Here is a 27,853-nt window from a genome sequence, read left to right on the forward strand (position 1 = left end):
AAATTACTTCCATCACTAGCAAGAAGAAACTGGGAAGTCTATCAGGGGAGAAAACAAGTGTAAAATCCGATCTAGATGAAGTATGAGGAATAATTTTATTTATACATAAAGCATGTAAAATACACGAGCAAAAACATACAAGGTTTTCTCAAATTATAAAATGAGACAAGAAAGAATTTAGTGCTAGAAAACTAGATTGCAATCTCGACAATTTCTACTCTATAGAACATGCTAGAAAACAGAATTACAGTTTTGAGAATTTTTCAATCTATAGAACATGCACTGGTATAAAATTGCTCAGAACAATGCAAATTTTAGACTTCCTTTAGTTTACTGCATGTTATATAAGAAGCAGAGAAAAACGGAAGTTTAATCAGGAAACAGAAAACACACAGGCAGCAGTTAGAGTCAGGTTTCTGTGTGGACCACCCCTACATTTGAACCATTTCGACCAGAATGAACTTCCCAGTTTCATGTAAAGCCAGTATCAGGAATACATGCCAGGATTGGGGGGGGGGGGTCCAAGTCGAGAAAAGAAAATGAATTCAATCCATGTGCTGTCGCAAAATATATAAATTAGACATCGAAATGGCACCCAAAACATGAACTCAACCACTAAGGATGCAATGTACTTAACAAAATCACTTGTTGAGAATTGAGATAGTGGTTGAACTAGTAAACCAGCAATCAAACTAGAAAACAGGCAAACAGAACATGGTTTTTTATGGAATATTCAATCTTGAGAACAAAATTCAAAAGTAAAAGATCAATGTTCTGTATCATACCAGAGAGATGGATATGTAAGGGAATTAAATGTTAACACTGAAAATAATCATAAAAATATGAAAACAAAATAAAGGAACAAACCATCCTTGCTGTAAAGATATCATTCCCAACTCGTGCTAATAAACCGAGACCCTCGCATGCTGCTCGCCGCTGTGCTGTAGAAATTTCAGGCTCTACTAAAATGGCCTAAAGCAACAACCATGTTAAATTTGAAGATGGGTGGTAGGAATCGAAATTATAAGTTGTCAAATATCGTGCATCGCATTACCTTGAATATGGACTGGATCATACTTAATATATCAATTGGCAATGATTGAGCACCACGTAAAGTGAGGAATTCCTGGAACATAGCATGTACAATATTAGTAATAAGGGAATAGATGATATTGTTAGAGGTCAGAATACATAAAAATGTGATAAATACCTTTAACCCTGACAATAGAGCAACACATGCATTTGTAACGAGAAACTTAAACCACACGTACTTCTTCCCAGACTTCAGGCACTGGTCAAGATTGTTCAAGAGGCTTATCTTGACAGTGTTTTCCTGTTAATGGATGTGTTAAAATATAATTGTAGAGAACTATCCAGCAGAGGGATAATCTTCTAATAAAAACATGAGTGGATCCCAGAAGTTAAGATTGCACCTGACATGCAAATATGGAACCATAACAGAGAAGCATCTGGTTGACAAGCATTTTGCGAATTGACTCTGGCTTCATATAAGAAAAAGAACCATATATTATTCAGAATCTGCACCTGTCTAGCAAAAGTGGCATGGAAGCATAACGACAGTTTAACTATACTAAATGGCACTAACAATTAACCAAAATTCCAATTAACAACACAAAGACTGCAAGGAATAATACAATATCTATGAAAATGGAAAATATTCCTAGGCTCGCTTGTCATCCTAAGAGAGGATGTTGTTTTCTAACCACCATACTTCTTTGCAGTATTAGCAAGTAACTTTTGGCTTACTATGCTCTTGCAAGAAAAATGCAGTTAATTAAGAAAATAATACTGTTCTTTTTCAGAATGGTACTGTACTCCCATTTTGCGATTCTGAAGGGGGTTTGAAGTGCAATTTAGATAAGGGAAAACTTACGAGGAAAAAACCTTACATGCACAACATCAGTCTTAGTCACTAAGGCTAAATAGCTTGTTTTAGAACCCGTTCACGCTAGTTCAGAATTGGCCAGGGGTGAGGGTACTGCTTCTCGGGTTAAATATAAGAAGACAGCTACCTGAGGGAAGTTGCTGATTTCATCATCCCACACACACGGTAGAAACCCATCAGCACCACCATCAAACGCACGTAATTCATCCTCAAATGAATCCCTGTAGCCAAAACTCCATCAAAAAATACAAAAGACGTCCAGAGAATTTTTGTATTGTTTTCCTTCTTAATCTAATGACAGGCAGCTCTCCTGCCGGTTAGAGAAACAAAATAAATCATATTTGACAAATACCTTCCAGGTATCCATGGACCCAGTGAAGCATCTCTCTTATCCAACAAAAACTTCAAGCATGAGCTTTCTTCCCATCCAGAAGGATCACTAATTACATCGACCATCAATTTAAGTACACAGAAGAAAAGGCAGGTAATACAACATTCCAGAGTGGGATGAGGAAGTTATAGTAGCTGGAAATTTCTAAAGATTAAACTCATGAAAAAGATCTATCAAAAGAGGCAATCATGCAGATTGGTAATTCAAACACAAAGATGCAATTAGTAAGCGTGCAAGTGCAATACAACTAATCACAATTTTACATGCATATTAAGGCTTCAGGCCGGCAGCTCTTTCAACAAGGAAGTTAAACAGGGTTTCAACTCGCTGGTTTCTTTGGGTGCTTGGATTCTTTGGAAAGGAAGGAACAACAGGGTTTTCAATGGCATCTCGCCCAATCTGAGTCGTGCCCTTCTCCTTGCAAGTGAGGAGGTTGATCTCTGGATTTTGGCCGGTGCCAAAGGCCTCAGAAGACTTAGAAGTCTGGTTGCTGTTCGCAATGGTGGTTAGAGGCTTTTTGTAGTGTTTTTTGGTCGTCTTTCTTTGTCTGGAGTGGTTGTTTTTGTAGGATGGTTTTTGTGTTTTAGTGTTCCTTTGCGTGTGTTGGTGTGAGTTTGGGGTGATGTTGAACCTGTTTTGTACTTCGGCATTTATGCCTCCTTTTTTTCTCTCCTATCTTAATGCAATGATACGCAGCTCTCCTGCGTATTCCAGAAAAAAAAAAGTTTGTGAATAGATACAACTTGCATGCAATTCCATCAAATATGATACTAATCATGCTTGTCATTAGATATATGTGTACTGGGTAGTAATTTATCCACTGTACAGGGTTTCTTTGCATATATTGACACTTCTTGTACATTGCGCTGGAATACAGGTGAGCTACTGCTAACAGTTATTAAGGCAGTAATGTGAGATGCAGCACCTGGGCACAACCTAGATGCCCAACCTATGTGACAGACGCCAGAGCGACGCCATAGAGGGAAATCCATACTGGTGCAGCTGCATCTGTACAAGGGATATCAGACACGTAATTGGCTGCTGCTGTGCATGACTGCATGCTGGCTGTAGTGCCAAAGCGAGCCTCCTTGAATTATGAGCCTTGCCATCAGCCCACCAGGCCCAAGGCATTCGAGTAAACGGTAAACCTAAAGCCTGGAGCTTCATCGAGCCACACAGAATGACAAGTTTGCAGTACAGCTCCGCCATCGATGCTTGCAGTTCAACAAATTGAGTGATACGTCACCACTACTTTTTTCAAAAATCCCACCCATTCTACCGCAGTTCCGCATCCTGCACCTCCTTACTTCCCTCCCAGTGCCACCTGGCCTCCTTCCAGCGTTGCCCAGTGCAGGTCAACACATCATGTAGTGATCCAGCAGATATGCCGGCAAAACCCCACGCTTCAGCAAAGGCCTGGCCTTCAGCAGCAACAGGGATGGGGATGGCGAGTTTGCGAAAGCAGCTTTGTGGCCCTTTTACTCTCATTGGCTACTGCATCACCCTTGAATGTCTGGATGAAGAACCATGCTAGTGATCATGTGCAGTGTGTTCTAAAACTGTGTGATGCATTCTAAAACACTTTAAAATAGGTTTTAACATTCAATCATCTTGGCATTTTAGAGGGCGAGCAAATCTCAAATGTTATGTCTTGTTCATCAAAATCATCAATAAAAGTTACACCAGCAATGCATAGCCTGCTAGCACCACTAGAAGTTTACCACATCCTCGTGTAAGTAGATAGCATGTCACACAGGCAGGAGTTTGGTTTACAGCCTGGTGCCCTTCAGTGGTTCTTTTGTAGTTGCAAGTGCACTTTCTTGTGTGTACCAATGCCAGTGGTTGAACGAAATTTCAAAATTTCATGCTTCCTTCAGGAAGAAAACTAGGATCTCTAGTATGCTATTTCAGCAAGAGTTTCCTTATAGGAAAAAATCTACATAACCCCCCAAACTATCTAGGGTGGAATACTTCATCCCCAAACTATAAAACCGGATATTCTACCCCCTGAACTTTCAAAACCGGTCAAATAACCCCCTAGAGTGGTTTTAGAGGGTCGTTTTGTCTTTTTCTTTTTTATTTATTTCTGCTGAAACTTTAAAAAATCATAATAAATCATAGAAATATCATAAAATGAAAAATTCAATTTTGTTGGACTCCTGATCAGTAGATCTACACAATGAATATATAATATGATATACTTTATTACAAAGCTTTTGTTGTAGCTTTAAATCTATGTTTTTCTATAATTAATAAGAATAATTCATATATGTAGTTCCTATAGTTCAATTGTGATAAAATTTTTATGGTGGGCTCATTATTGTATGCTTGAAATATGGTAAAAGTTTCGTAGCCATTGGATCACGTATAACTTAGTTATAGATTTATTTAGCTTTATTTTTGTTAAATGTATGTTTTATCTATAACTAAGTTATACGTGATCCAATGAGTATGAAAATTTTACCATAGTTCAAGCATGCAATAATGAGCCCACCATAAAAATTTTACCACAATTGGACTATAGGAACTACATATATGAATTATTCAAATTAATTACAAAAAATATAGATTTAAAGCTACAGAAAAAACTTTGTACCAAAGTATACCATATTATATATTCATTGTGTAGATCTACTCTTCACGAGTCCAACAAAATTGAATTTTTTATTTTATGAATTTTCTGTGATTTCTTATGATTTTTCAAAGATTCAGCAGAAATAAATAAAAAAGAAAAAGACAAAACCACCCTCTAAAACCACTCTAGGGGGTTATTTGACCGGTTTTGAAAGTTCAGGGGGTAGAATATCCAGTTTTATAGTTTGGGGGATGAAGTATTCCACGCTAGTTAGTTTGGGGGGTTATGTAGACTTTTTTCTTTCCTTATATAATATTGGCAATCATTCTTAATGATGTCAAGTTCTAACTAAAAGTCGAGGTTTCACAAATTTGTAATCATGTCATCAATGGACCTAACTACAGATTTCTGAGTAGTAGGCAGACTCAAAAGTAATAACACTAGGCATCTGGATTGCACAAAAACAAGTTCAGTGGCCTAGACTACAGAAAATTTTTTAATCACAAGAGGGTTTCGAAATTTATTGACCGTAAAAAGGTGTAGTATTCAATATATTTACTAATTACAACATGTCAAAGCATAATATTGTGTCAAGTCTAAAGATAATAGCAGTGCAATCTAAGAGGTGCACAAACCTGAATGGACTTGAGCATAGCTGAAGCATCTGCTGGTGCTCGGTTTTATATACCACTGGATTCAAAAGGGACCGATATGCCATCAATGTTCTAGTTGTGAATAGGTCCAGTGCAGACCTTACATTGGGCACTTGTTTAGATCTCAACGAAGATATGAGGGATAGAGCTCTGAACGATATAGTTTCAGAATTAAGCACCATAAATGATACACATCAGAACAGAAATGCATCAGTAAATGTTTACGCACCCGCCGAGGTAGGCCAGTACAGGATTAAGCAAGATTCCACCATCAGCAGTTGTGACAATTGGATAAACAAAACTTCTTATGAAGGCAGTAAGCGCCTCAATTGCAACTGACAGAACCCTGCAGCAGATATATATATATATACTAAAACATTAGGGAATAACATCAATTGGACGAAACTAAAATTGTTGGAATGAGCAATATATGATTCTGTTCAATGCAATTTTGTCTTGTGTGATCATTCTATTTGTCTTGTGCAACTGCCTAATGTTTAAGCTGAGTACGTACTATTGGGGTAAAACAAAGTAGCATCAAGGAACTAGATCATTAGTATGGGCATCCAAGAAGATAAAAAATGATATTGCTCAAGAAAAAAATGAGGGCTAATACCCTATGAATTAGTAGAGCAAAAACATATAATGGTTCTAGTGCAGTCCGCATGCACTCAATAAAACTCACCGCAATTCTGATGCCCAATCCTGTATATGACGAAGGTAAGATTCAGGATTTCCAGTAAAAGGACCAGCCCATAGCAAAAGAACATCAAACACCTGATCTTCCAGCTCCTGCATACATGGTCATGTAAAATAGAAAGATCCATCACTCCAATCGCTATCAAATAGCTATACCTATTTTACATATTACAAAGTATCCCTAATACCTCTTTTGGCATGGATGCTAGAAGAGAAGCTAATAGCAACCAACCGGCTTCACGCTCTGCAATAGCAGCCACTGGATTTCGACTGAAACCATTCAGCATTTTTTTGGATAATTCAAGTACAGACTTGGGCAGCCTGCATAATATTCAACATGCAAAATGAGCCAGGAGTACATGATTCTGGGATATAATATTTGGCCAAACATATATTTTCAAGTATGTGCAAATTCTATCTTTGACTGGTTCTGCTAGGCTGCCAGCATCATTTTAATAAATTTTCTTAGCATTTCGCAAACTCTGGAAGTATCCAATATGTCAGATTAGGTTGTAGCCATGTCTGGAATGCAAATGTTTCAAGTTTATGGGATGGGAATGTTTAAAATTTATTAATAGGGATAAACAACAAGGAAAGCATGTTGAAGTATAGTGAGTGAACCTCGCAGGATAACCAAGAAGCAACTTTGGCGATATTACAACAAGAGCAGCTAACACAGTGGCCTGTCCATGTAGTGAGTCGAGCTCAAGGTTCAAACTTTTGCCCTGTTATTACAACCAAATTTGTCAAGCAGGTAAAGGTTAAAGCAAACTGTATGAAAAATGTTATAGTAAATACAGCAAGAAGAGGGCAAACAATTGATATGAAAGATTAACCTAAAGCCATTGAAAATACCACCAATTAAGCACTGAACAACATGGTACATAGCTAGTGCCAGTTCATCCACATAGGAATTGTAAGTACAGAACTAGGCCAATGAACTTTTGCAATGACCTCCAAACAGAGTAACCTGAGAGCAATACAACAGTCCAAGGAGAAAATTGGAAGTTTGCCCTCATGGCAGGTAGGCTTCGCCCGAATGCCATCAAAGTTGTAGGCTTCGCCCAAATACCCTTACGGAATGAGTCTCGGAAATGCCATTTTGATATTTCAGCACACTAATCTTAATTAATTCTTTTCATCCAAATAAGTTAGAATGTCATTTTTGCCCTTGTGATTTTACCATCATCCCCATCTCTCACATGTCCATGTCATTCGTCTCGTTTGGTATGGAACTTGGGGCCGGTTAGGGCCTTGGACCGACGGAACTTGGTCCAGGTGTCCAGAGCGGGTTTGGGCCGTCAATGATTGGAGCGGTGGCACCGGCATCAGGTCGTCGAGAGACCCATACACGGACGGAACGGGCACAAACCACACAAACAGCATGAACAGATGAGAGATGAGGTGAATGTAAAACATAACAGGGGCAAAAACGTCAATCCAGGTCCTGTTATTTGGATGAAAAAAATAAAGGAGTGCTGGAATCTCAATTATGGCATTTTAGAGGGACTCCTTTCATAAGGGCATTGGAGTAAAGCCCACAACTTTGATGGCATTCAAGCGAAACCCACTTGCCATGAGAGCAAAATTCCAGTTGTCTATCATTTCTGCATGTACTGCACATAGTTTTTTTTCCTTGAATATGCAGAACAGAAGACCTGCACATCATTGCATTAGGAAGAAAAATAAAAATACAATGGTAGTTCACATACACCCACCGCCACTACTGTACACAGCTTGGGTGGTACTTCTGTATGGACAGTACATATCGTGCACTGATTTTCCTATTCTGGAGACAACACACATGATTGTAAAGCACTATACGAGATGCAGTTACTAAGAATTTTAACTCGTTCTAGCTTCAACTGCAAAAGGCTGTTCTAGCATCAGAGGCGAAGCATAAGTTAGGCCAAAAGAAGCTATGTACCCTCCCAATTTCTTAAGAAAGCAAATAAAACCCTTGACAAAAAATATATAAACAAAGAATGTTTAGTTTAGTTTGATCCCCTCTGTAATTCTAGCCAAGATCAGCCACTGACTAGCAGTGATTAACTTCGGCCATTTTAAGATGGCAAAATTTGCTACAGGACATTCAAAGTGACCCCTCTTTGCTAGCGGACATGCAAAATGAAGCGATTTGCTGGTGGACATTTTAGTTTTTGACAAATTTACTGCTGGACACTCCACCCAATAAAATATTCATTTCTGGCTGCCGATGAGAGAGAAGAGCGGTAAAATATCCAATTTGCCCCTGCCCCTTTCTTCTACCTTGGTCTCCTTCCTCTAGCGCCACCGTGCCGGAGGAAGGAGACCAAGGTAGAACAAAGGGGCAGGGGCAAAGTCGACATTTTACCACCCTTCTCTCTCCTCAGCAGCCAGAAATGAATATTTTATTGGACAGAGTGTCCAACAGCAAATTTCTCAAGAACTAGAGTGTCCACCACCAAATCACTTCATTTTGCATGTCTGCTAGCAAAGAGGACACTTTGGATGTCCTGTTGCAAATTTTGCCATATTTTATTGATCCATGAGTAATTTAATAAATTCTGCAAAATATATCCAATCATGTTGCACCTCGATATATCCCCAATACAAGCTTCAACACAGCAAAGATTTACCAAAGTAGACATTAGCCATGATAGGGATAGTCATGTCACTGATAGGAATTACTATACCTTATCAAATGATACAGTCTCTCTAAGAGCTTGCAATGTTGTAAGACCATATGAAACTAAACCACCTACACAAGTAGGATCAACCTCTGCTAAAGCACGCAATGTTAAAGCTGCCTCCACACGGACCTATACATGGTCAAAAGTAGATATCAGGGTCATTCAGCAGCTTCATACAACAAAATGATAACATAATTAAACATAGAATGTGACATGGAGCAAGTTTCATGTTTCCATTTCAAGAAATGAAATGCACAATGTGAGCAGCCTAGGGACATCAACATCAGGCTGCAATAAAAATGATTACCGATGCATCCAACTGTCAAGTCATTAGCATGAAACAAACGCTACAGATAATAATGAAAGGCGAAGTAGCATGTTGTGGACGCCTTCTTGGAGAAGAAGTACCATCACAAGAAGGATCGGGTGTCCACTAGTGGCTAGGAGAGTTTGTTCAGAGTTTGTTTCAAGATTTTGTTTTGGATTGATTTGGTTAGCATTTTGTTAGCAAGTTTGTTACTTGTTAGGGTCACAATCTGCTGCTCCCCAAACCTCTCTTTGCTGCAGATTAGATGGAGATGATCAGCCATGGCTGTCCAATCGCTGCTGCTATAGCAGTAAGGTAATAGGCCTTAGTTGTAATGGCTTGAATCAGCCATGTAGTGTAGAGTATGGCTGAGCTAAGCCTTGTACCTTAGAGTACCATAGAGTAGGTAGTTGGTGTACTCACCGTACCTTATTGTACCTGATAGAGGTACATGTAGTTGTGTCTATACTACACCCAAGTGCAATACAAAACTCAGTTCAGCTGAAGCCACTTTCAGAGCTGCAAAGCTGCTGCTCGGCTGTGTGTGTGTGCTGTGCTCAAACCCTTTCTTCTAACTCTAGCCGTAGTGTGTGTGAGTGATCTGGGTGAGCTGATTGCTCACCTGTGCAGGGAGTAAAGGGACCAACAGGATCAGCTCTATATGTATAAGACAGACAGAACAACTGAGATTAAATAAACAAGGATAAACCAAAGAAACTCAGAGCCTCCAGAGGGAGGACAGGTTCAGTTTATCCTTGCCATTCCTATCTATTGCTACTGGCCAAACAAACGCTACAGGAAATAATGAAAGGTGAAGTAGCATGTTGTGAATGCCTTCTCGGGGAAGAAGTATCAGCGCAAGAAGGATCAGGCCTCCACTAGTAGCTAGGAGAGTTTGTTCAGAGTTTGTTTCAAGATTTTGTTTTGGATTGATTTGGTTAGCATTTTGTTAGCAAGATTGTTACTTGTTAGGGTCAGCTCTATTACCAATTGTTGGCACAGCAACCCTGCACTGAGGTGAGCAGCACCTGCTCTCCTCCCCTCTCCCTCTCCCCTGCTCCAAGGTAGAAGAAAAGCCCTGAGCTACTACAGCACACACACAGAGCACACAGACAGTTTCAGACTTGAACTGAAACTGCAAACTGAATGAGTGGCAATGAACTGCCTTCTTCCATTGCATTGGACTGGTTTATATACACCAATACATGTACCTTCTAAGGTACAATTCTACCTACTACATACTCCTAAGGTACAAGGCTGAAATCAGCCAACAACTACTCTAGTACCAGCCATACAGCTGGTGTACCTCTACTAGTACATAGTACGGCCTATTGCCTTATACTCTACAGGACCAAGGATTTGGACAGCCATGACATGAGCTGATCCAACTACTACCCTCTGTCCTGGACAGGAAGAAGAAGAGAGAAAGGGGGCAGCAGATTATGTCTTACAAATCTTCCCCTAATCTTTGCTGCCCTCATTTGACCTCAGCCATGCCAATCATGCCTCGAAGCTCCATGAACCTGAGGCGCCCGAGAGACTTGGTGAGAATGTCAGCGAGCTGTCACCCGGTCTCGACGAACTCGATGACAAGCTGTCCTCCATCGACGCAGTCACGAAGGAAGTGAAACTTCACGTCGATGTGCTTGCTCCTGTCGTGGAGGACTGGGTTCTTGGCCATCGCAATGGCTGGCTGGTTGTCCACCTTAAGTGCCGGCGGCTATGCTTGAACCCCGGTGAGCTCTGTCAGCAGCCGGCGCATCCAAACCACCTGGCACGCCGCCGTGGCTGCCGCCACATACTCTGCCTCACATGTGGACAAGGCCACCATCTTCTGCTTCAACGATTGCCAGGCAATTGGCGCACCGCCGAGGAAGACGAGTACACCGGAAGTGCTCCGCCGCCCGTCAACGTCTCCTGCCATATCCGCATCGCTGAACACCGTGAGTCCCGGCGTACCTTCCTTGGTCTCGGGCGGTGCTTCACTGAACACCCTCAGCTGAAGCCCACGCGCTTGGGGAAGACAAGTCCCCACTCCGCCGTGCCTTGAACATAGCGCAGTAGTCGCTTGACCACCGCCCAATGGTCCTCCCGTGGATCCTCCATGAAACGACTCACATAGCCCACCGCAAAAGCGATGTCTGGCCGTGTGTGAGTCAGCCAGCGCAAGCCGCCGACGATACTCCGGTAGAGCGTGGCATCCACCTTCGCCGCGGTGCTCTGCTTCGAGAGCTTGATGCGCTCTTCCATGGGCGTGGCCACCGCCTTGCTGCCTGCCACCCCCGCCTGCTCGATCAGCTTCAGTGCATAAGCACGCTGTCCAAGCTTGATGGTGTCCTCTCCTTGCTTCACCTCGATGCCGAGGTAGTAGGACAGAGGACCCAGGTCACTCATCCGAAAGCGTGCCGCCATCTGTTCCTTGAACTTGGCGATGTCTGCTGCGCGCGCTCCGGTGACGATGAGATCGTCCACGTATACCCCGACGATGAGATGCTCCTTCCCCCGTCGGCGGGTGTACAGGGCGTGCTCCGTGGCGCACCGCTGAAACCCGAGCTCCGCCATGGTGGCGTCGAGCTTGGCGTTCCAGGCTCGTGGCGCCTGACGCAACCCGTAGAGGGCCTTCCGCAGGCGCAGAACCTTCTTCTCCGCTCCTTTGACGATGAACCCCGGCGCTTGCTTGACGTAGACGATCTCAGCCAGGTCCCCGTTGAGGAATGCCGACTTCACGTCCAGATGGTGGACTTGCCAGTCCTTGGCCCTGGCGAGCGCGAGCAACAGCCGCACGGACTCCATGCGCGCGACGGGGGCGAACACTTCTTCGAAGTCAATGCCCTCGCGTTGCACGAATCCACGGGCCACGAGTCGCGCCTTGTGCTTCACCACTGCGTCGCGCTCGTCCCGCTTCACCTTGAAGACCCACTTGAGTCCGATCGGCCGACAACCCGCCGGCGGATCGACCAAGTCCCAGGTCCCATTCTGCTCGATGGCCTCCATCTCTTCCAGCATCGCCTTGCGCCACGCCGCGTCGCGCTCCGCAACGACAAACGTGGTTGGCTCTTCTGCACTCATGAGGAGCAGAGCGTCGCTGCCGAGCCCACGAGCCCACGAGCGTCTCTGCTTCCCCGATGACGTTGTCGATCCTGCGGAACCGTACCTCCTCTCCTTCATGGAAGGCGTCCACGAATTCAGAGACATTGGACGGCGGCGAGGCATACTCTATCATGGCCGCCGCCGGCGCTCTCTGTGCAGGCGAGACAGGGGATCCAACCCCCATCAACCCTGGCACGTCCATGTTCCTAGCCCCGCCCGGGCTAGGAGGCTCCTCTGCTTCGGCCGCAGCTGGCGGCTCAGTGCTCGCCGCCCCGGCGGGCACTGGCCCTTGTACTTCCCCGGCCATCGGCTGCCTCGCCGTGGCCGTGGATCACCAGGTGCTCCACGGTGAAGGAGTCCCGGATCCCTCCGCCGCCTTGACCTTCCCCGGCCTCAGCCTCCTCCCATCTCCAGGCTGCAGCTTCGTCGAAGACGACGTCCCTGGATACCAGCACCTTACCCCGAACCGGGTCATAGAGCCGGTAAGCCTTCGTCCCCGACTCGTAGCCGAGAAACACCGCCTTGACGCTCCTGTCGTCGAGTTTAGCCTGTCCAGGCTTCACCTTCTTGACGTGCCCGATGCAGCCGAACGTCTTCAAGTACGAGACATTAGGCTTGCGCCCATGCCATGCCTCGTACGGTGTCACTCCCTTCAGCGCCTTTGTTGGTGATCGGTTCAGGATGAACACGGCCGTGGTGACCGCCTCCCCCAGAACTCCGGCGGCATGCTCTTGGCCTTCATCATCGATCGGGCCATGCCCACAATCGTCTGATTCCGCCGCTCCACCACACCGTTCTGTTGTGGTGAGTATGGCGCAGTGAGATGGCGCCTAACTCCCTCACCTGCGCAGTACTCGGCGAACTGCACCGCCGTGAACTTGCCGCCGCGATCGGTACGCAGCACCCGAAGCTTTTTCCCGGACTCCGCCTCTGCGCTTTCCTTGACGGCCTTGATGGCGTCCGCCGCCTCGTCCTTGCTTGACAGCAACCGGAGCTACATGTACCTGCTGCTGTCGTCCACGAGCAGCAGGAAGTACCGCCGGCCTCCGTGCGTCGCCGGCATAATGGGCCGGCAAAGGTCCCCGTGGACCAGCTCGAGCCGTTCCGTCGCGCGATACTTGGCTGCCTTGGGGAACGCCATCCTCCTCTGCTTCCCGACGAGGCAGCTATCGCCTAGCTCCCCGGCGTGCTTGATGCTTGGCATGCCGGTCACCATCTTCCCGAGCCGACCTAGTGCGTCAAAGTTGAGGTGGCCGAGCCGGCCGTGCCACAACCAGGGCTCCTCCGCGCACGCCGCCGCCAGACACACCGGCTGCTCAACCTTCAGATCAAGGAGAATGAGACGATTACGCGATCTTTGTACCTTCGCCAGGAGCCGGCCATCCTGGTCCTTGATCCTGAGCACGCCGTCGCGGATGAGGATCTCCGCTCCGTGCTCGTCCATCTGCCCAAGGCTGATGATGCTCGAACGAAACTCCGGGATGAAGTACACGTCCGTGAGCGCACGGTGTTCGCCATCCTTACACCGGAACAGCACCATGCCGCGCCCACGAATTTGTACCCGCGAGCCGTCGCCGAACTTGACACTCCCTGTGTGCCCTTCATCTAGCACGGAGAAGGCCGCCCGATGGCCAGTCATGTGGTTGCTGGCGCCGGAGTCCAGGTACCATTGCTGCTCCGACTCTTCCCCGGCGACCCCCAGATGAGCTTGCCCCTACACGCGTGGCTCCTCGAGCTGGTGGATGACCGGCGGGGCACTCCTCTGCTCCACCGCCTCCGGCTCTGTTTCACCGCTCGGCCCTGCGCAATATACACCCATCAGGAGTGCGTGCTCGACGTCGCTGTCGTCCTGAGCCAGGTGCGCCTCGTCCTTCTTCTCCTTGCGCTCCGGGCACTCCCGCGCCCAGTGCCCGATCTTGCCGCACTTCCGGCAGGCGTTTGGGTCGGAGAACTTCTTCTTCCCCTTCTTCTTGTCCGCCGGCCCCTTGTTCTGCGGCTTGTTGCCACTGCGATCGCCGCCTCCGCGGCTTGAGCCTTCCCCGGACCGCCTCTTCTCCTTCATGCGTGCTGACCATTCTTCCTCGGTCAGCAAGAGCTTGGGCTTCTCCTTCTCCGGCGCCGGTGTGCTGCGGCTCTCAGCCACCCGCAGCCGCCCGGCCACGTCCTCTAGAGACAGCGTGGAGATGTCTAGCATGGTCTCGATGGACATGGCGAGTTGCGAGTATTTTGCCGGCACGGTGCACAGCAGCTTGGTGACGAGATCCTCGTCGTCCACCTTCTTGTCGTAGGTGGCCAGCTGCGTGGCCAGAGATTGGAGACGAAGAGTGAAATCCTCCATTGTCTCTCCGGGCTTGAACTTGATGTCGTTGAGCTCCCTGCACAGCTGCTGTATCCCAGCCCTCTTGGCTCGGTCCGAGCCGACGCGCAGCGATTCCAGCATCTCCCAGGCCTGCTTCGCGGTGTCCTTGGCGCCCAGCGCCTCGTGGTACTCCGCCGGCGTCGAGGCCATGAGCGCCTCCATGATCCCCACCTGGGCATCCTCGCTCCGGTCATCCTCCTCGATCGCCCCCCACCACTTCCAGGCGCGCAGCTTCCACTTCATCTGTGTCGCCCACTCACCATAGTTGGTGCGGGTGAGCATGGGCCAGGAGCCGCTGCCGCCGAACTCCTTCACCACGCGCACCTCGACCTGCTGTGGCGCCGGCTGGAGCTGGCACTCAGCGCCCTCCCCTCCGCCGTTCCGGGCCGCACTGTCCGCCATTGCCGGTCGATGGACCTAGCACACGGCTTCTACGGCTCTGATACCAATTGTTGGCACAGCAACCCTGCACTGAGGTGAGCAGCACCTGCTCTCCTCCCCTCTCCCTCTCCCCTGCTCCAAGGTAGAAGAAAAGCCCTGAGCTACTACAGCACACACACAGCACACACACAGTTTCAGACTTGAACTGAAACTGCAAACTGAATGAGTGGCAATGAACTGCCTTCTTCCATTGCATTGGACTGGTTTATATACACCAATACATGTACCTTCTAAGGTACAATTCTACCTACTACATACTCCTAAGGTACAAGGCTGAAATCAGCCAACAACTACTCTAGTACCAGCCATACAGCTGGTGTACCTCTACTAGTACATAGTATGGCCTATTGCCTTATACTCTACAGGACTAAGGATTTGGACAGCCATGACATGAGCTGATCCAACTACTACCCTCTGTCCTGGACAGGAAGAATAAGAGAGAAAGGGGGCAGCAGATTATGTCTTACAGTACTCCCTCCGTATAGGATTTAAAAGTCGTTTTGGACAAGGTTTGGGTCAAACATTGGGAATATAAATCATCAATAACTTTTAAATTATTAAGTTTGTAAATATAAAAATTATATGAATAGATTTGTCTTGAAAAATACTTTCATAAAAGTATACATATATCTTTTTTTACTAAATATTTTTATAAAAATAAGAGGTCAAAGTTGTGTTTTGGAGACCGTGTCGCTGTCCTAAACGACTTCTAAATCCTATACTAAGGGAGTATAAGACAGACAGAACAATTGAGATAAATAAACAACAATAAACCAAAGAAACTCAGAGCCTCCAGAGGGAGGACAAATTCAGTTTATCCTTGCCATTCCCATCTATTGCTACTCGCCAATCCAGCCATATCAAGCATTCAGTTTGCCTCAGCACCCACTAAGATCAGGTGCACAGCAAGTGTTTCTCTGTAGGAACTGGGAAACAAAAGGTATCATGAAATGAGCTTTAAGACATGTAACTGTGTATCTAGTGGGTGCTAAACTACGGGTTTTCGCTACAGGGAACAGGGTTGTACAGTTGTACACTATGTAACGCAATCAGAATACCAAATGCAAGGATTTATTTGTATAAGCTTGTCATCATCGGCAATTTATTGCTCCCACCAGTTGAAACAGGTGCCCTCCTAGTACATGGAGACTTATATATTTTAATTTGACCAGTAACTTCTTTATGGGTAGTTAGATGGCCAATAGAATATGGCATGCCCAGATTTGTCTAAGACACTTAAATTATATTATATTTTTATCAGGTACAAAAATATTATAATAGAAATATGTCACCAGCGTAATATTTTTTAGCCCATGCATCTTCAACACAAGTACACGACACTTGTGGCTGAAGGGAGTATTAAGTATTTCATCGCCATTCAAAGAATAAAATGTATTGAATGTAGATTACAGCATGGCAAATAATAAAGTTTTTCATATGCCTATGAAATTACTCCCCCCCCCCCCCATTTTTGTACATTTCACAAGCTTCACCAAAATACTGTTTGCAAATAGTTTTCAAAGCACAGTTTTCAATACACATTTCCATATTTGCCCCTGAAGGCCTAGCCCAACCCAGCACCTTCAAAGATTAAGCCTAGTGTTCTTGATATTTTGGAGCTCCATGTTTAGGATAAGTAGTAGTAGTTAGTGCCTATGTCATGGCATCTTATCTTTACTTTAGCATCTTATCTCTACTTTAGTTGTTGCAAGTTTGTTTTACTTCCTAGCTATAAAAGCAGTCCTCTGGTTCTATATATGAACCAAGAAGCAGCCATGGTTATGGTGGCTAAGTGATACAGAAAATTCCCAAATACCCTTGTCTTTGCCAACAATTGGTACCAACCTCAACAGTGGCGCTACACACCACATGACAAGGCGGCGGGACATCTTCTCCGACTTAGACTGCGGCGTGCGTGGCTGTCAAGTTTGGAGACACCTCCACCGTAGAGATCCAAGGCGTCAGCAGCCTGCGCTATCTCGACCACACCCGAGCAGACTTGGCATTCGTCGTCAGCTACGTCAGCTGGTTCATGCAACAGACTATTGGAGTATGTGTGTATTAGCCCATGAGGCCCATGTATGACAGGATATACAGCTACCCTTCTAGGGTTAGCCTGGGAATGAAAAATCACAACTTCTAGCATGGTGTGTCTACTCAGTTCGGCCTCACCATCAAGGCAGTTCAGTGTGACAATGGCCGTGAGTTCGATAACACCACCTCCCGTGCCTTCTTCCTCTCTCACGGTGTCCAGTTGCGCATGTCTTGCCCATATACCTCCTCCCAGAACGGCAAGGCTGAGCGCATGATTCGCGCCATGAACGACACCATGCGCACCCTTCTGCTCCAGGCGTCGCTTCCTGCTCGTTTCTGAGCTGGGAGTCTGCACACCTCCACCTATCTCCTTAACCGCCTTCCTTCCGCTGCCTGCCCAGCTCCTACGCCACACCACGCTCTCTTCGGTACCCCTCCTCGGTATGAGCACCTTCGTGTCTTCGCGTGTGCGTGTTACCCTAACACCACTGCCACCGCTCCCCACAAGCTGGCTCCCCGTTCGACTCTGTGTCTTCCTCGGGTATTCCCCGGATCACAAGGGTTATCGTTGCTTTGACCTCACCTCTCGTCGGGTCATCATCTCTCGCCATGTGATGTTTGATGAGTCCGTCTTCCCCTTCTCCACCACCACCACACCCACTTCCACCCCTGACTTTGACCTCTTCTCTCTGTTTCACACTAACATGGTGGTCCAGCCACCTTTGCCGTTGTATCCTGCAGGTACTGCTACACCATGCCCTTCGCCAGACCCGTGCCCTAGCTCGCCGCCCGCCAATGACGCCCCTGGCCCTGCGCCATGCACGGGTCCGAAGGCGTCGCCCTCCGGTGCTGCACCTACCCCTACGCCCGACACGGGTCTGGGGACGTCAGCTTCCGCGCCTCCTACGCGTTTCACCCAGCCGGTGCACGTCTACCAGCGTCGTGCGCGGCCGGCTCTGCTGCTTCAATCACCACTGGTGGCCTCTTCTCCGCCAACGACGCCTACACCACCGGTGGCCTCTTCTCCGCCGGCGACGCCTACACCACCGCCGCGGCCCCCAGCTGCCCGTGTCGTGCCGCAGGTGTACCACCCACCGCTCCTTCACTGACACCCGCGTCATGTTCACCCTATGGTGACACGACACGCGGCTGGTACCCTGCGGCCCCGGGCTCTCGTGGCGATGCCCGACGACCCGCAGGTCTCTCTTGTACTCTCTTCCGTTCACGACGCCTTGTCAGACCCTCACTGGCGCCGCGCGATGGAAGAGGAGTACGCGGCGCTCCTCGCCAACCGGAAATGGGATCTGGTGCCCCGTCCGCCTGGCTCCAACGTCGTCACCGGCAAGTAGATCTGAACACACAAGCGGCGAGCTGATGGTACCCTTGATAGGTACAAGGCTCGCTGGGTTCTCCAGGGTTTCACTCAGCGCCCTAGAGTCGACTATGATGAGACATTCAGCCCAGTGGTGAAGCCGGCCACCGTCCGCACGATGCTCTCACTGGCTCTCACTCGCTCATGGCCCGTGCATCAGCCGGACGTCAAGAACGCTTTTCTGCACGATACTCACTTAGACAGTCTATTGCAGCCAGCCGGCGGGGTTTGTTGACTCTTCTCGTCCCGACATGGTCTGTCGGCTCAACAAGTCTCTCTACAGCCTCAAGCAGACCCCTCGGTCGTGGCACACTCGGTTTGCTGCTTTCCTGTTGACACTAGGATTTGTGGAGGCCAAGTCAAATACATCCCAGTTTATCTATCACCACAGAGCTGAGACTGCCTACCTGCTGCTCTATGTTGATGATATTGTCCTCACAGCCTCCAGCCAGTCACTACTCCGCCGCATCATCACCTCTCTTCAGCAAGAGTTTGCTATGAAGGATCTTGGTGTGCTCCACCACTTCCTCGGGGTCACTGTTGAGCCTCGTCCCACCGGGCTACTTCTTCACAAGCGGCAGTACACTCTTGATAACCTGGAGCGAGCTGGGATGACTAACTACAAGCCCTGCTCCACTCCGGTTGACACACAGGGCAAGTTGTCAAAGACCAAGGCACCCCAGGGACAGACCCCACTGCATACCGGAGTCTTGCCGGTGCACTTCAGTACCTCACCTTCACCAGACCAGACATCACCTATGCAGTTCAGTAGATATGTCTCCACATGCATGATCGCCGAGAGCCCCACCTCACTGTTCTCAAACGCCGCCTCCGCTACCTCTGCAGCGCTGTCGACTACGGCCTGCTCCTCCACCGGTCTTCCTCCACCGAGCTCGTTGTCTACACTGACACCGACTGGGCCGAGTGTCCGGACACTCGACGATCCATCTCCGGCTACGCTGTCTTTCTGGGCGGAAACCCGGTGTCCTGGTCGTCCAAGCACCAGCCGGTGGTCTCCCGCTCCAGTGCTGAGGCGGAGTACCGTGCTGTCACCAACGGCCTGGCTGAGGCCTCCTAGCTCCGACAGCTCCTTGCCGAGCTCCACAGCCCTCTCTCCCGGAGCATGCTGGTCTATTGTGACAACGTCAGTGCGGTGTACCTCTCCACCAACCCTGTGCAGCACCAGCGGACCAAACATGTGGAGATCGATCTACACTTTGTCCGTGATCGAGTCGCCATCGGCGATGTTTGGGTCCTCCACATCCCGACCACCTCCCAGTTTGCCGACATCTTCACCAAGGGCCTCCCGTCCTCGACCTTCACCAAGTTTCGCTCCAACCTCAACATCGCCGGTGGCTAGTTGCGTCTGTGGGGGGCTCGTGTGTGTGCTTCTTTTTGCGTCCAGTCTGTAACTCCGCTGCGCCAGTGGTTCAGACTGCGGGAGGGTGTTGGAGTATGTGTGTATTAGGCCCATGAAGCCCATGTATGACAGGATATACAACTACCCTTCTAGGGTTAGCCTAGGAATGAAAAATCACAACTTCTAGCATAGACGACAGTGGAGCATCAGCAGGCCATCAAAAGGATCAATGCTACATCGTGGGTACGCTCGACTATCGTTTGCACTACCCAAGGTATCCCGGTGCGGCGCATTTCGTCGGCTACAGCGACAGCGACCATGATGGCAACATCAACACATGCAAGAGCACAAGCGGTTCTGTGTTCTTCCTCGCCAAATGCTTGATCAACTGGCAATCGGTCAAGCAGCAGGTGGTGGCAATGTCCAACTGTGAAGCAGAGTACATCGCCGCCACTCAAGTGTTCTGGTTGGCTCGGCTGCTGGGTGATCTACTTGGCAAAGACGACAAGGCAGTCGAGTCAAATTTGATATTTTGGGGCTCCATGTTTAGGATAAGTAGTAGTAGTCAATGTTTTCAAGTCGTCCAGTCAGACCTAGTCGCCACGAGACCGACTAGGACGATTAATCGCGATTAATCAGACGACTTGTACAAGTCGACAGTAGCCCTAATCAGTCACTAGGGACCGATTAGGATGATTAATCGGATGACTTGAAAACATTGGTAGTAGTTAGTGCCTATGTCATGGCATATTATCTTTACTTTAGCATCTTATCTCTACTTAGTTGTTGCAAGTTTGTTTTACTTTCTAGCTGTAAAAGCAAACCTCTGGTTCTCTATATGAACAAGCAAGAAACTACACAGTAATCAAGATCAATAGAGAGACAAATAAGATGGTTGATAGCCTTGATAAAAAGGCAAGACAAGCAAGCCTCCCAAATTCATGTCTTTTTTCTTGCCAAGCACCTGCTCATCATCCAACTATATCAAGCATGTGCTAGAAAACAATGATTGGGGTAACAAGATCCCCATATCTGTAACATGTTTGTAACATGTTTATGATGCAATGAAGGTTTAACTTTTCAAAGGAAAAAAAAAGAAACAGCCATGGTTATGGTGGCTAAGTAATAATAATACAGAAAATTCCCAAATCCCCTGTGTCTTTGCCAACTGTTATGGACGAGGTGTATTTGGGATAACTAGGCCTTATGCTTTGCCAAGAGCTTTGGGATAACTAGGCCTTATGCTTTGCCAAGAGCTTGAGAGATTGAGGGAGACTAGAATTGTTTCTTCATAGGTTATACCCCTCTACCGCAGGCTTAGATGAAAGAGAGAGAGAGATAGGATAATTGTTCTTGCTTTCCATTGTGCCCCATGGGCTGAATATAAAAGGTACATAGGACTAACACCTCTTGTGCCTAGACAATATGGTACTATTCCTATAGACAAATAACTAAGAGAGACACTAATTAACACTAATGGGCTTAAGGCCCAACTAGGACACTTGCGCCCTACGGCACCCCTCTTTATGCTCATGACATCTCCCCCGCCCTTGGAGACCCAGCTCGTCCTCGAGCTGGAGAGCTGAAGCAAAATAGGGTTAAGCCTTTTACATCTCGGCTTTCCCTTTTTATTGAAGACTAAAATATAAGGATATCCACCTGGATCCCATGGAAAGAGCGCCTCTGCTGGCTTCATGTAGGCTGAAGGGTGGAGTGTGAAGCAGCTGGCTCTTATGCTGAAAGTGTCTAGCACCACGGCAGGCACAAGGATGAATGAGATAACCTTTGATGCCTGATGCTGGATGTTGATGCGAGGTCGCTGCACTGGAAACGCCCATACTTGGACCCCCACTGCAATTGGAGCCGCAGGCCGTATCGGCGAGTCCGAGTGGATGAACACGTATGACAACGTCGAGCTGAGGAGCATGCGTATCTGCCGCACCATGCGACGGACAAGCATTCCTCGCACTGCTGCCTGGAGGCGCACCGTTGCTTGCTCCTTCAATGCTTTTGTGGCACGAAGAGCCTGCGCTCGGCGACGTGCCAGGAGTCCCCGTGCAGCTGCCTGGAGGCGTACAGCTGCCCGGCGTTCACGGTCCTTCTCGAGACGCACCCGGAGGCGATCCAGCTGTGCGGTCATCTCCGCAAGGCTGCGTAGGCAGTTGTCGACACCAAGGGACAGCCGGTGGAGCGGATTGGGGCGCGGAGTTGGTTTGAAGCGCCGCTGCAGGAGCTCGATGAAGCGACGCCATGTCGGGGTGCCCTCCTCCTGGACTTGGAGGAACCACGTACGAGCGCCATCGTCCAGATGACGGGAAGCCATCCATACCTTTTCTTCCACCATGATGCGCTCTCGACGAAAGTATGTGTCGCAGCTGTTGATGAAGATGAGGGGGTCGGAATTACCGTCGTAACGCGGAAAACCCAGCTTCTGGAACCGCGGCGGACGATTGTTGTGGTGTTTCCCGGCAGCTGAGCTGTTGCTGGACGCCGAGCACTCAGCGGACAGGGCCTTGATGGCGGCAGCGTTGGCCCTCATGGCGGCTGTGATGGTCGCCAGGGAAGCTTCGAGGTCGTTGGTGCAGAGGGAGGCGGACAGCGGCCTGGTGGTTGTGGTGGCGGCTGCCGCGGCGGCGGCGGCGGCGGCGGATGGTGGTGGGGATCAGGATCTGAATCGATGTTTTTTTTTTGGATGAAGAGGATCGCTGGACTCTAGATACCAGATGTTATGGACGAGGTGTATTTGGGATAACTAGGCCTTATGCTTTGCCAAGAGCTTGAGAGATTGAGGGAGACTAGAATTGTTTCTTCATAGGTTATACCCCTCTACCGCAGGCTTAGATGAAAGAGAGAGAGATAGGATAATTGTTCTTGCTTTCCATTGTGCCCCATGGACTGAATATAAAAGGTACATAGGACTAACACCTCTTGTGCCTAGACAATATGGTACTATTCCTATAGACAAATAACTAAGAGAGACACTAATTAACACTAATGGCCTTAAGGCCCAACTAGGACACTTGCGCCCTACGGCACCCCTCTTTATGCCCATGACACCAACACTCACCAACCAACATCATTGGAAAATTGACTTCCTAGTATTGCGGTGGCATGTTTTTTTCTTGAACATGCAGGAGAGCTGCATATCCTTAAATTAAGAAGAAGAGTAGAGAAACCATTACAAAACACACACCAACACCCCCCCCCCCCCACTCAAGCAACTAGATCGCCAATATTATTACATGAACACTTCCTAGTACTGTGGCGGCATGTTCTCAGCCAGGAAACTGAACTTCTCATCATGCATTGCCTATTATTGAATGTGTTTTATGTGCTGTACAAAAGGGAGCAATTTGATCATAATGTTAAAAAAATAATTGCCTAGGTATGTGTACGAGTGTCACTTATTCAATCAAATCAAACATGTTCTCAAAAAATCAAATCAAACAAAAAATAAGGGAGTAAATGGTTAATTTAACCTATCCCCTGCAAGTAGAAAAAGCACAATTCAATAGTATATACCTATGATGCTTATTTAAACTGATATAGCATGTATTTGCTGAAGAAGTATAATGATTCAATAGCATGTCTATAACAGAAATTGTGTGCACAACATACATGAGCAGAAGAATGAGATAATGCTGCAACAACTGTGTTATCAAGTACATCCTTGAATTCAGCTGGAACCTGCAGGATAGTACATACCATGTATTCATAGCATTAGTAAAAATGTTGACCAGAAAGAATTTGAACATTTCCAGAGTGAACATAATGTCAAGTGTAGTAATACATATACATATTCCATATAGTATATATACTTGTACATAATTCTAGACTTTTAGTCCACAATGGCCCATATGGCCCAGGGCCCAGCGGACAACAGAAAAAGAGAAAACAGATCCTACTTGAGCAGTTTGATAAATTTAACAAACTTGCTGAAACCAAGGAGGTTTCAGGCCTTGAGTGGTAACGAAGACAGGAATAGGAAACTGGGCTAGAGACGGTCTATCAAATGGAAGAGATCTATTGGCAACAAAGGGTTGGAAAGAACTGGATCATCAAAGGAGATTCTAACTCAAAATTCTTCCATCTTTATGCCAATGAACAAGGGTTGATAAGGGACCAGCAGGAGATAGTGGACCATGTGGTTTCCTTCTATAAAGATATTTTTGGCCCAAATAAACACTTCAACCTACACTTGGCACCAACCTTTTGACAAGACCACTCCTACCTTTCCCTACTAGAGAAAAACTTTCTGACAGAATCTTTCAATTATGAAGAGGTGAAAGAGGCAGTCATGGATATGACGAGGGACACAGCCCCATGACCAAATGAGTTTGGTGTATCTTTCTTCCAACATTTCAGCGAGCTTGTTAAACAGGATTTGATGAATATGTTCAGGGATTTTCATGGAGGCTCTCTAGACATTACCGTTCAAACTATTGAGTAATTACTATGGTCCCTAAGGTGAAGGAGGCCAATTTTACTAAGCAGTACCGCCCATCTATTTGTTGAATGTGCATTTCAAGGTCTTTACCAAAGTTCTGACTAATGGGTTATCTAAGTGTGCTAGGGGGGTGATTGGACAACACCAAACCGGGTTCATTAAAGGCATAAACATCCTTGAAGGAGTGGTAGTGTTATATGAGGTCATTCACGAACTAAATCAAACAGGAAACAAGGTGTGATCCTGAAGATTGACTAGAGAAAGCATACAACAAGGTAAGATGGACTTCCTAGAAGAGGTCATGAGGGGCAAAGGTTTCCCTGAAACTCGGATAAACATCATAATGGACACTGTTACCAGGGGTAAAGTCTGCATCAATGTTAATGGTAGCAGAAGCCCCTTTTTCAATATCTTCAGAGGTCAAAGACATGCTGAACATCATGGAGTTTTCAACTTAGATGCTGATGCCCTTAGTGTAATGTTGGAGAAAGCTGTACATCATGGACGCATAGTAGGCATTCTTCCAGACCTTATCCAAGGAGGGATTTCTCATTCCCATACGCTGATGACACGTTGATGATGATAGATGGGAATTGCAGCTCTCAGAAATCTTCTTTATTGTTTTGAGTGGAGACTGGTCTCAAAATAAACTTCCACAAGAACGAAGTCTATGTTTTTTGATAAACACAGGAGGATAAAGAGAATTGCAAACATGCTGAACTGTGTTCTAGGCAATCTCCCAATACCTTGGAATCCCTATCACTGACCATCATTTGAACATTGCTGCTTTCTGCAGTATTTTTGATAAAATGGTGAAGAGACTTGACCAATGGAAGGGTAAGCTCCTAACGTTGAGTGGCAAGCTCATTTTAACCAACATATGCCTCAGTATCCTATACCAATATACACTCTGGGCTTTTATCAGCTTGCTGGAGGGGCTCACCAGAAGATGGGCACCATTAGGTCCAATTTCTTTTGGCAAGGGACCGAAAATAACTTTAAGTACCTTATGGCCAAGTGGAAATGGTCACTAAACCCACCAAGGGTGAAGGATGAATATAATTGGTGGAATATTGGATATACTGGATTGGGTCTCATGGGCTGATTATATAGAGTACATAGGACTAACACCTCACGTGGGTACACAATGTGGTACTATTCCTATGTACTCCAGCATCTCCCTACAGTCACACTGGGAGCGCTAGAGATGGTGAGACTGGAGAAGAAGCTAACAAGCTAACATCCCCCCGCAATCATAACAGTCGATGTGCAGTGTATGCTGTGGCTGGAGAAGAAACCGATAAGTCCTCATGCAAGGCGGTAGATCTTTATGCTGATGTTGAGGTAGCCGAGCGTGAGGGCCCAATAGTCGTGGTTGAAGATGCCGTGCTGAAGATGGTCGAGGACGACGTAGGTGTGGTCGGGTTACCGTGTCGACGGAGCTACAGGCGCACATGGGGCGCCATGGTGACGACAGAGATGCATCAAGGCAGTCATTGTGAGAAGGGGCGATGCCGAAGTCAACGCAGTCAGGGCCGTCGTAGACATAGAAGAAAGGCGACAACACAATCGAGGCAGACGGGGTGAGAACAGGAGGGTTGATGCCGAAGTCGATGCAGTCCGCCTGAGCACCAAGGCGCAGCTGAATTTGCCAGATCCAGCAACGCATCGGGGACGAAAGCACACGTCGATGTTGCCAATACCGGGCATACAAGGGAGAGGGCCCCAACCGTGTGGTTGTGCTGGACGAAGAAGAAACAATGTGTGAGAAGACGCGTCGGCGAGCAGGTCTCAATGATGACGCGGGTAGCGGCAGCTCGATGACGAAGACCCAATCAGCAAGACAAAGACCCTGTGCAGACGGATGGCGCAACAGGGATTGCGCAGCACAGTCGTCGATGCACAGGTGACGGTAATGTAGATGCAACGGCGAAGCGGACACACGGGCGGCAGTGCTACAGCCCGATGAGGCGACATAGCAGCAGCCCTGTTGCTCAGAGAAGATGTGCATAATACTCGACGATGGTGTCGATGACGATCCAATGGGGCATTCACCCATGCTGGGACAGCCAATGCACAACCGATGGAATGCCGAGGCAGCCGATGGCCCGATCAATGCCGATGCCGGAGTAGTGGCGAAGTTGATGGGCGATGGGCGACTCAATCCGGATCAGTGATCGGGCAAACCAAAAGGATATAGCAGCAGGGGATCGGGAGTACCCCTTGAGACGGCACGACGGCGGCAGTGCGACCCAATCGGACGTGCAGGGTCAAAGGTGCCGACGCGGATCGACGTGGTAGAGATGTGCAGATCCACCCAAAAGCAACGACACGCCAGATCTGGCTGCCTCCATGGCAGCGCAGGGTCAGGGCGTGTGGCCGGGCCTAGCCGCCACCACAACAGCACGAGATGGGCCAAGATCCATCTGCCTCTATGCAATGAAGATCAGGTGTTGACGGCGACAGCTAGCGACGAGCCCGAGGGCAGGGCAGCGGTAGCCCGACGATGACGTAGGGGAGATTTGGATCTGTTGTGCGACTACGGCGATGGCAGCCGGACCAATAGGATCAGGCACCTAAACAGGGGCGTTGCCCCTGGCGGAGGTCGACCTCTCCCCTCGGGCACACGGTGCGGAAGCGGCAGCGGCTAAGGTTAGGATCTAAACTTAGGCGAATGATACCATGAAGGATGAATATAATTGTTGGAATATTGAATATATTGCATTGGGCCTCAAGGCCTGATTATATAGAGTACATAGGACTAACACCTCACGTGGGTACACCATGTGGTACTATTCCTATTTACTCTAACAAAGAGGGTCTTGGGATTTTTTTCCTCGAAAACGCAGGAGAGCGGATTATTAACACTAAGCTCATGAATGACTGTCTTCTAGTGGGTACATAGAGTACATAGGACTAACACCTCACGTGTGTACACAGAGTGAATCATATAAAATTTTCCTATGGTGCTAATCAGATTCTAAAAAGCACATGTTGAAGTTCTTTTGTTAACTCCAAAGCAACTTTACTTTTTCTTTCTCCTGCTCTTCTCTCTTCAATCATGAAAATTTCATTCAAAATTCTTATAGTACACCCAATGGTCCAAATTCCAACCCACCCCAAGCATGCACTATGCATGACAAATTGGCAACTTCTCATCCAGTTATCCTATTCCTAATTTCCTACTTCTTCAATATACTTCCAATGAGGCCCCAAAATGGATCATATATAGATCCAAGGTTTGGTTTGGATTACTCAAGTAATTATTACTTAAAGAAGTGTACAGTGTATGTAAGAAGTATATTCGATCCTCCCTTCCTCCAAAAACCCACTGTGTGCATACAATGTTGGGCCCCACCAATCAAGGTCCTCAACTTCAGCTGCCCATTGTAGAGAGATAATACACCGCACATAGGGCGGCGGCGCTGGAAAATTAGGGCAGTGGAAGGGAGAGGAGACAGGGAACCCTAATCGGTCCCGCCTGATACCATGTAGAGAGATAATACACCGCACACCCTTGAAGGGGAGGGGTGGCCTTTCATATATA

The 27,853-nt window shown here is 47.4% G+C and overlaps 1 protein-coding gene across 5 annotated transcripts in view; it reads right to left on the minus strand.

The window, feature by feature from the left end:
* Nucleotides 1-27,853, minus strand: part of LOC8058820 (HEAT repeat-containing protein 5B) — a 73,842-nt gene that overhangs the window by 33,479 nt on the left and 12,510 nt on the right. For all 5 annotated transcript variants that reach the window (XM_021448993.1, XM_021448992.1, XM_021448991.1 and 2 more), the window contains 13 exons: nucleotides 23,478-23,546; nucleotides 8,900-9,025; nucleotides 6,846-6,949; nucleotides 6,413-6,545; nucleotides 6,211-6,317; nucleotides 5,755-5,871; nucleotides 5,508-5,675; nucleotides 2,259-2,345; nucleotides 2,034-2,127; nucleotides 1,434-1,502; nucleotides 1,211-1,333; nucleotides 1,055-1,126; nucleotides 868-972 (listed from right to left, as the gene is read on the minus strand). In XM_021448993.1, the coding sequence (XP_021304668.1) occupies nucleotides 868-972; nucleotides 1,055-1,126; nucleotides 1,211-1,333; nucleotides 1,434-1,502; nucleotides 2,034-2,127; nucleotides 2,259-2,345; nucleotides 5,508-5,675; nucleotides 5,755-5,871; nucleotides 6,211-6,317; nucleotides 6,413-6,545; nucleotides 6,846-6,949; nucleotides 8,900-9,025; nucleotides 23,478-23,546 (1,374 nt within the window). The remainder of the gene's footprint in view (nucleotides 1-867; nucleotides 973-1,054; nucleotides 1,127-1,210; nucleotides 1,334-1,433; nucleotides 1,503-2,033; nucleotides 2,128-2,258; nucleotides 2,346-5,507; nucleotides 5,676-5,754; nucleotides 5,872-6,210; nucleotides 6,318-6,412; nucleotides 6,546-6,845; nucleotides 6,950-8,899; nucleotides 9,026-23,477; nucleotides 23,547-27,853) is intronic.

Source organism: Sorghum bicolor, chromosome 10 (genome assembly GCF_000003195.3).
Source record: "Sorghum bicolor cultivar BTx623 chromosome 10, Sorghum_bicolor_NCBIv3, whole genome shotgun sequence".
In the NCBI taxonomy this organism is placed as follows: domain Eukaryota; kingdom Viridiplantae; phylum Streptophyta; class Magnoliopsida; order Poales; family Poaceae; genus Sorghum; species Sorghum bicolor.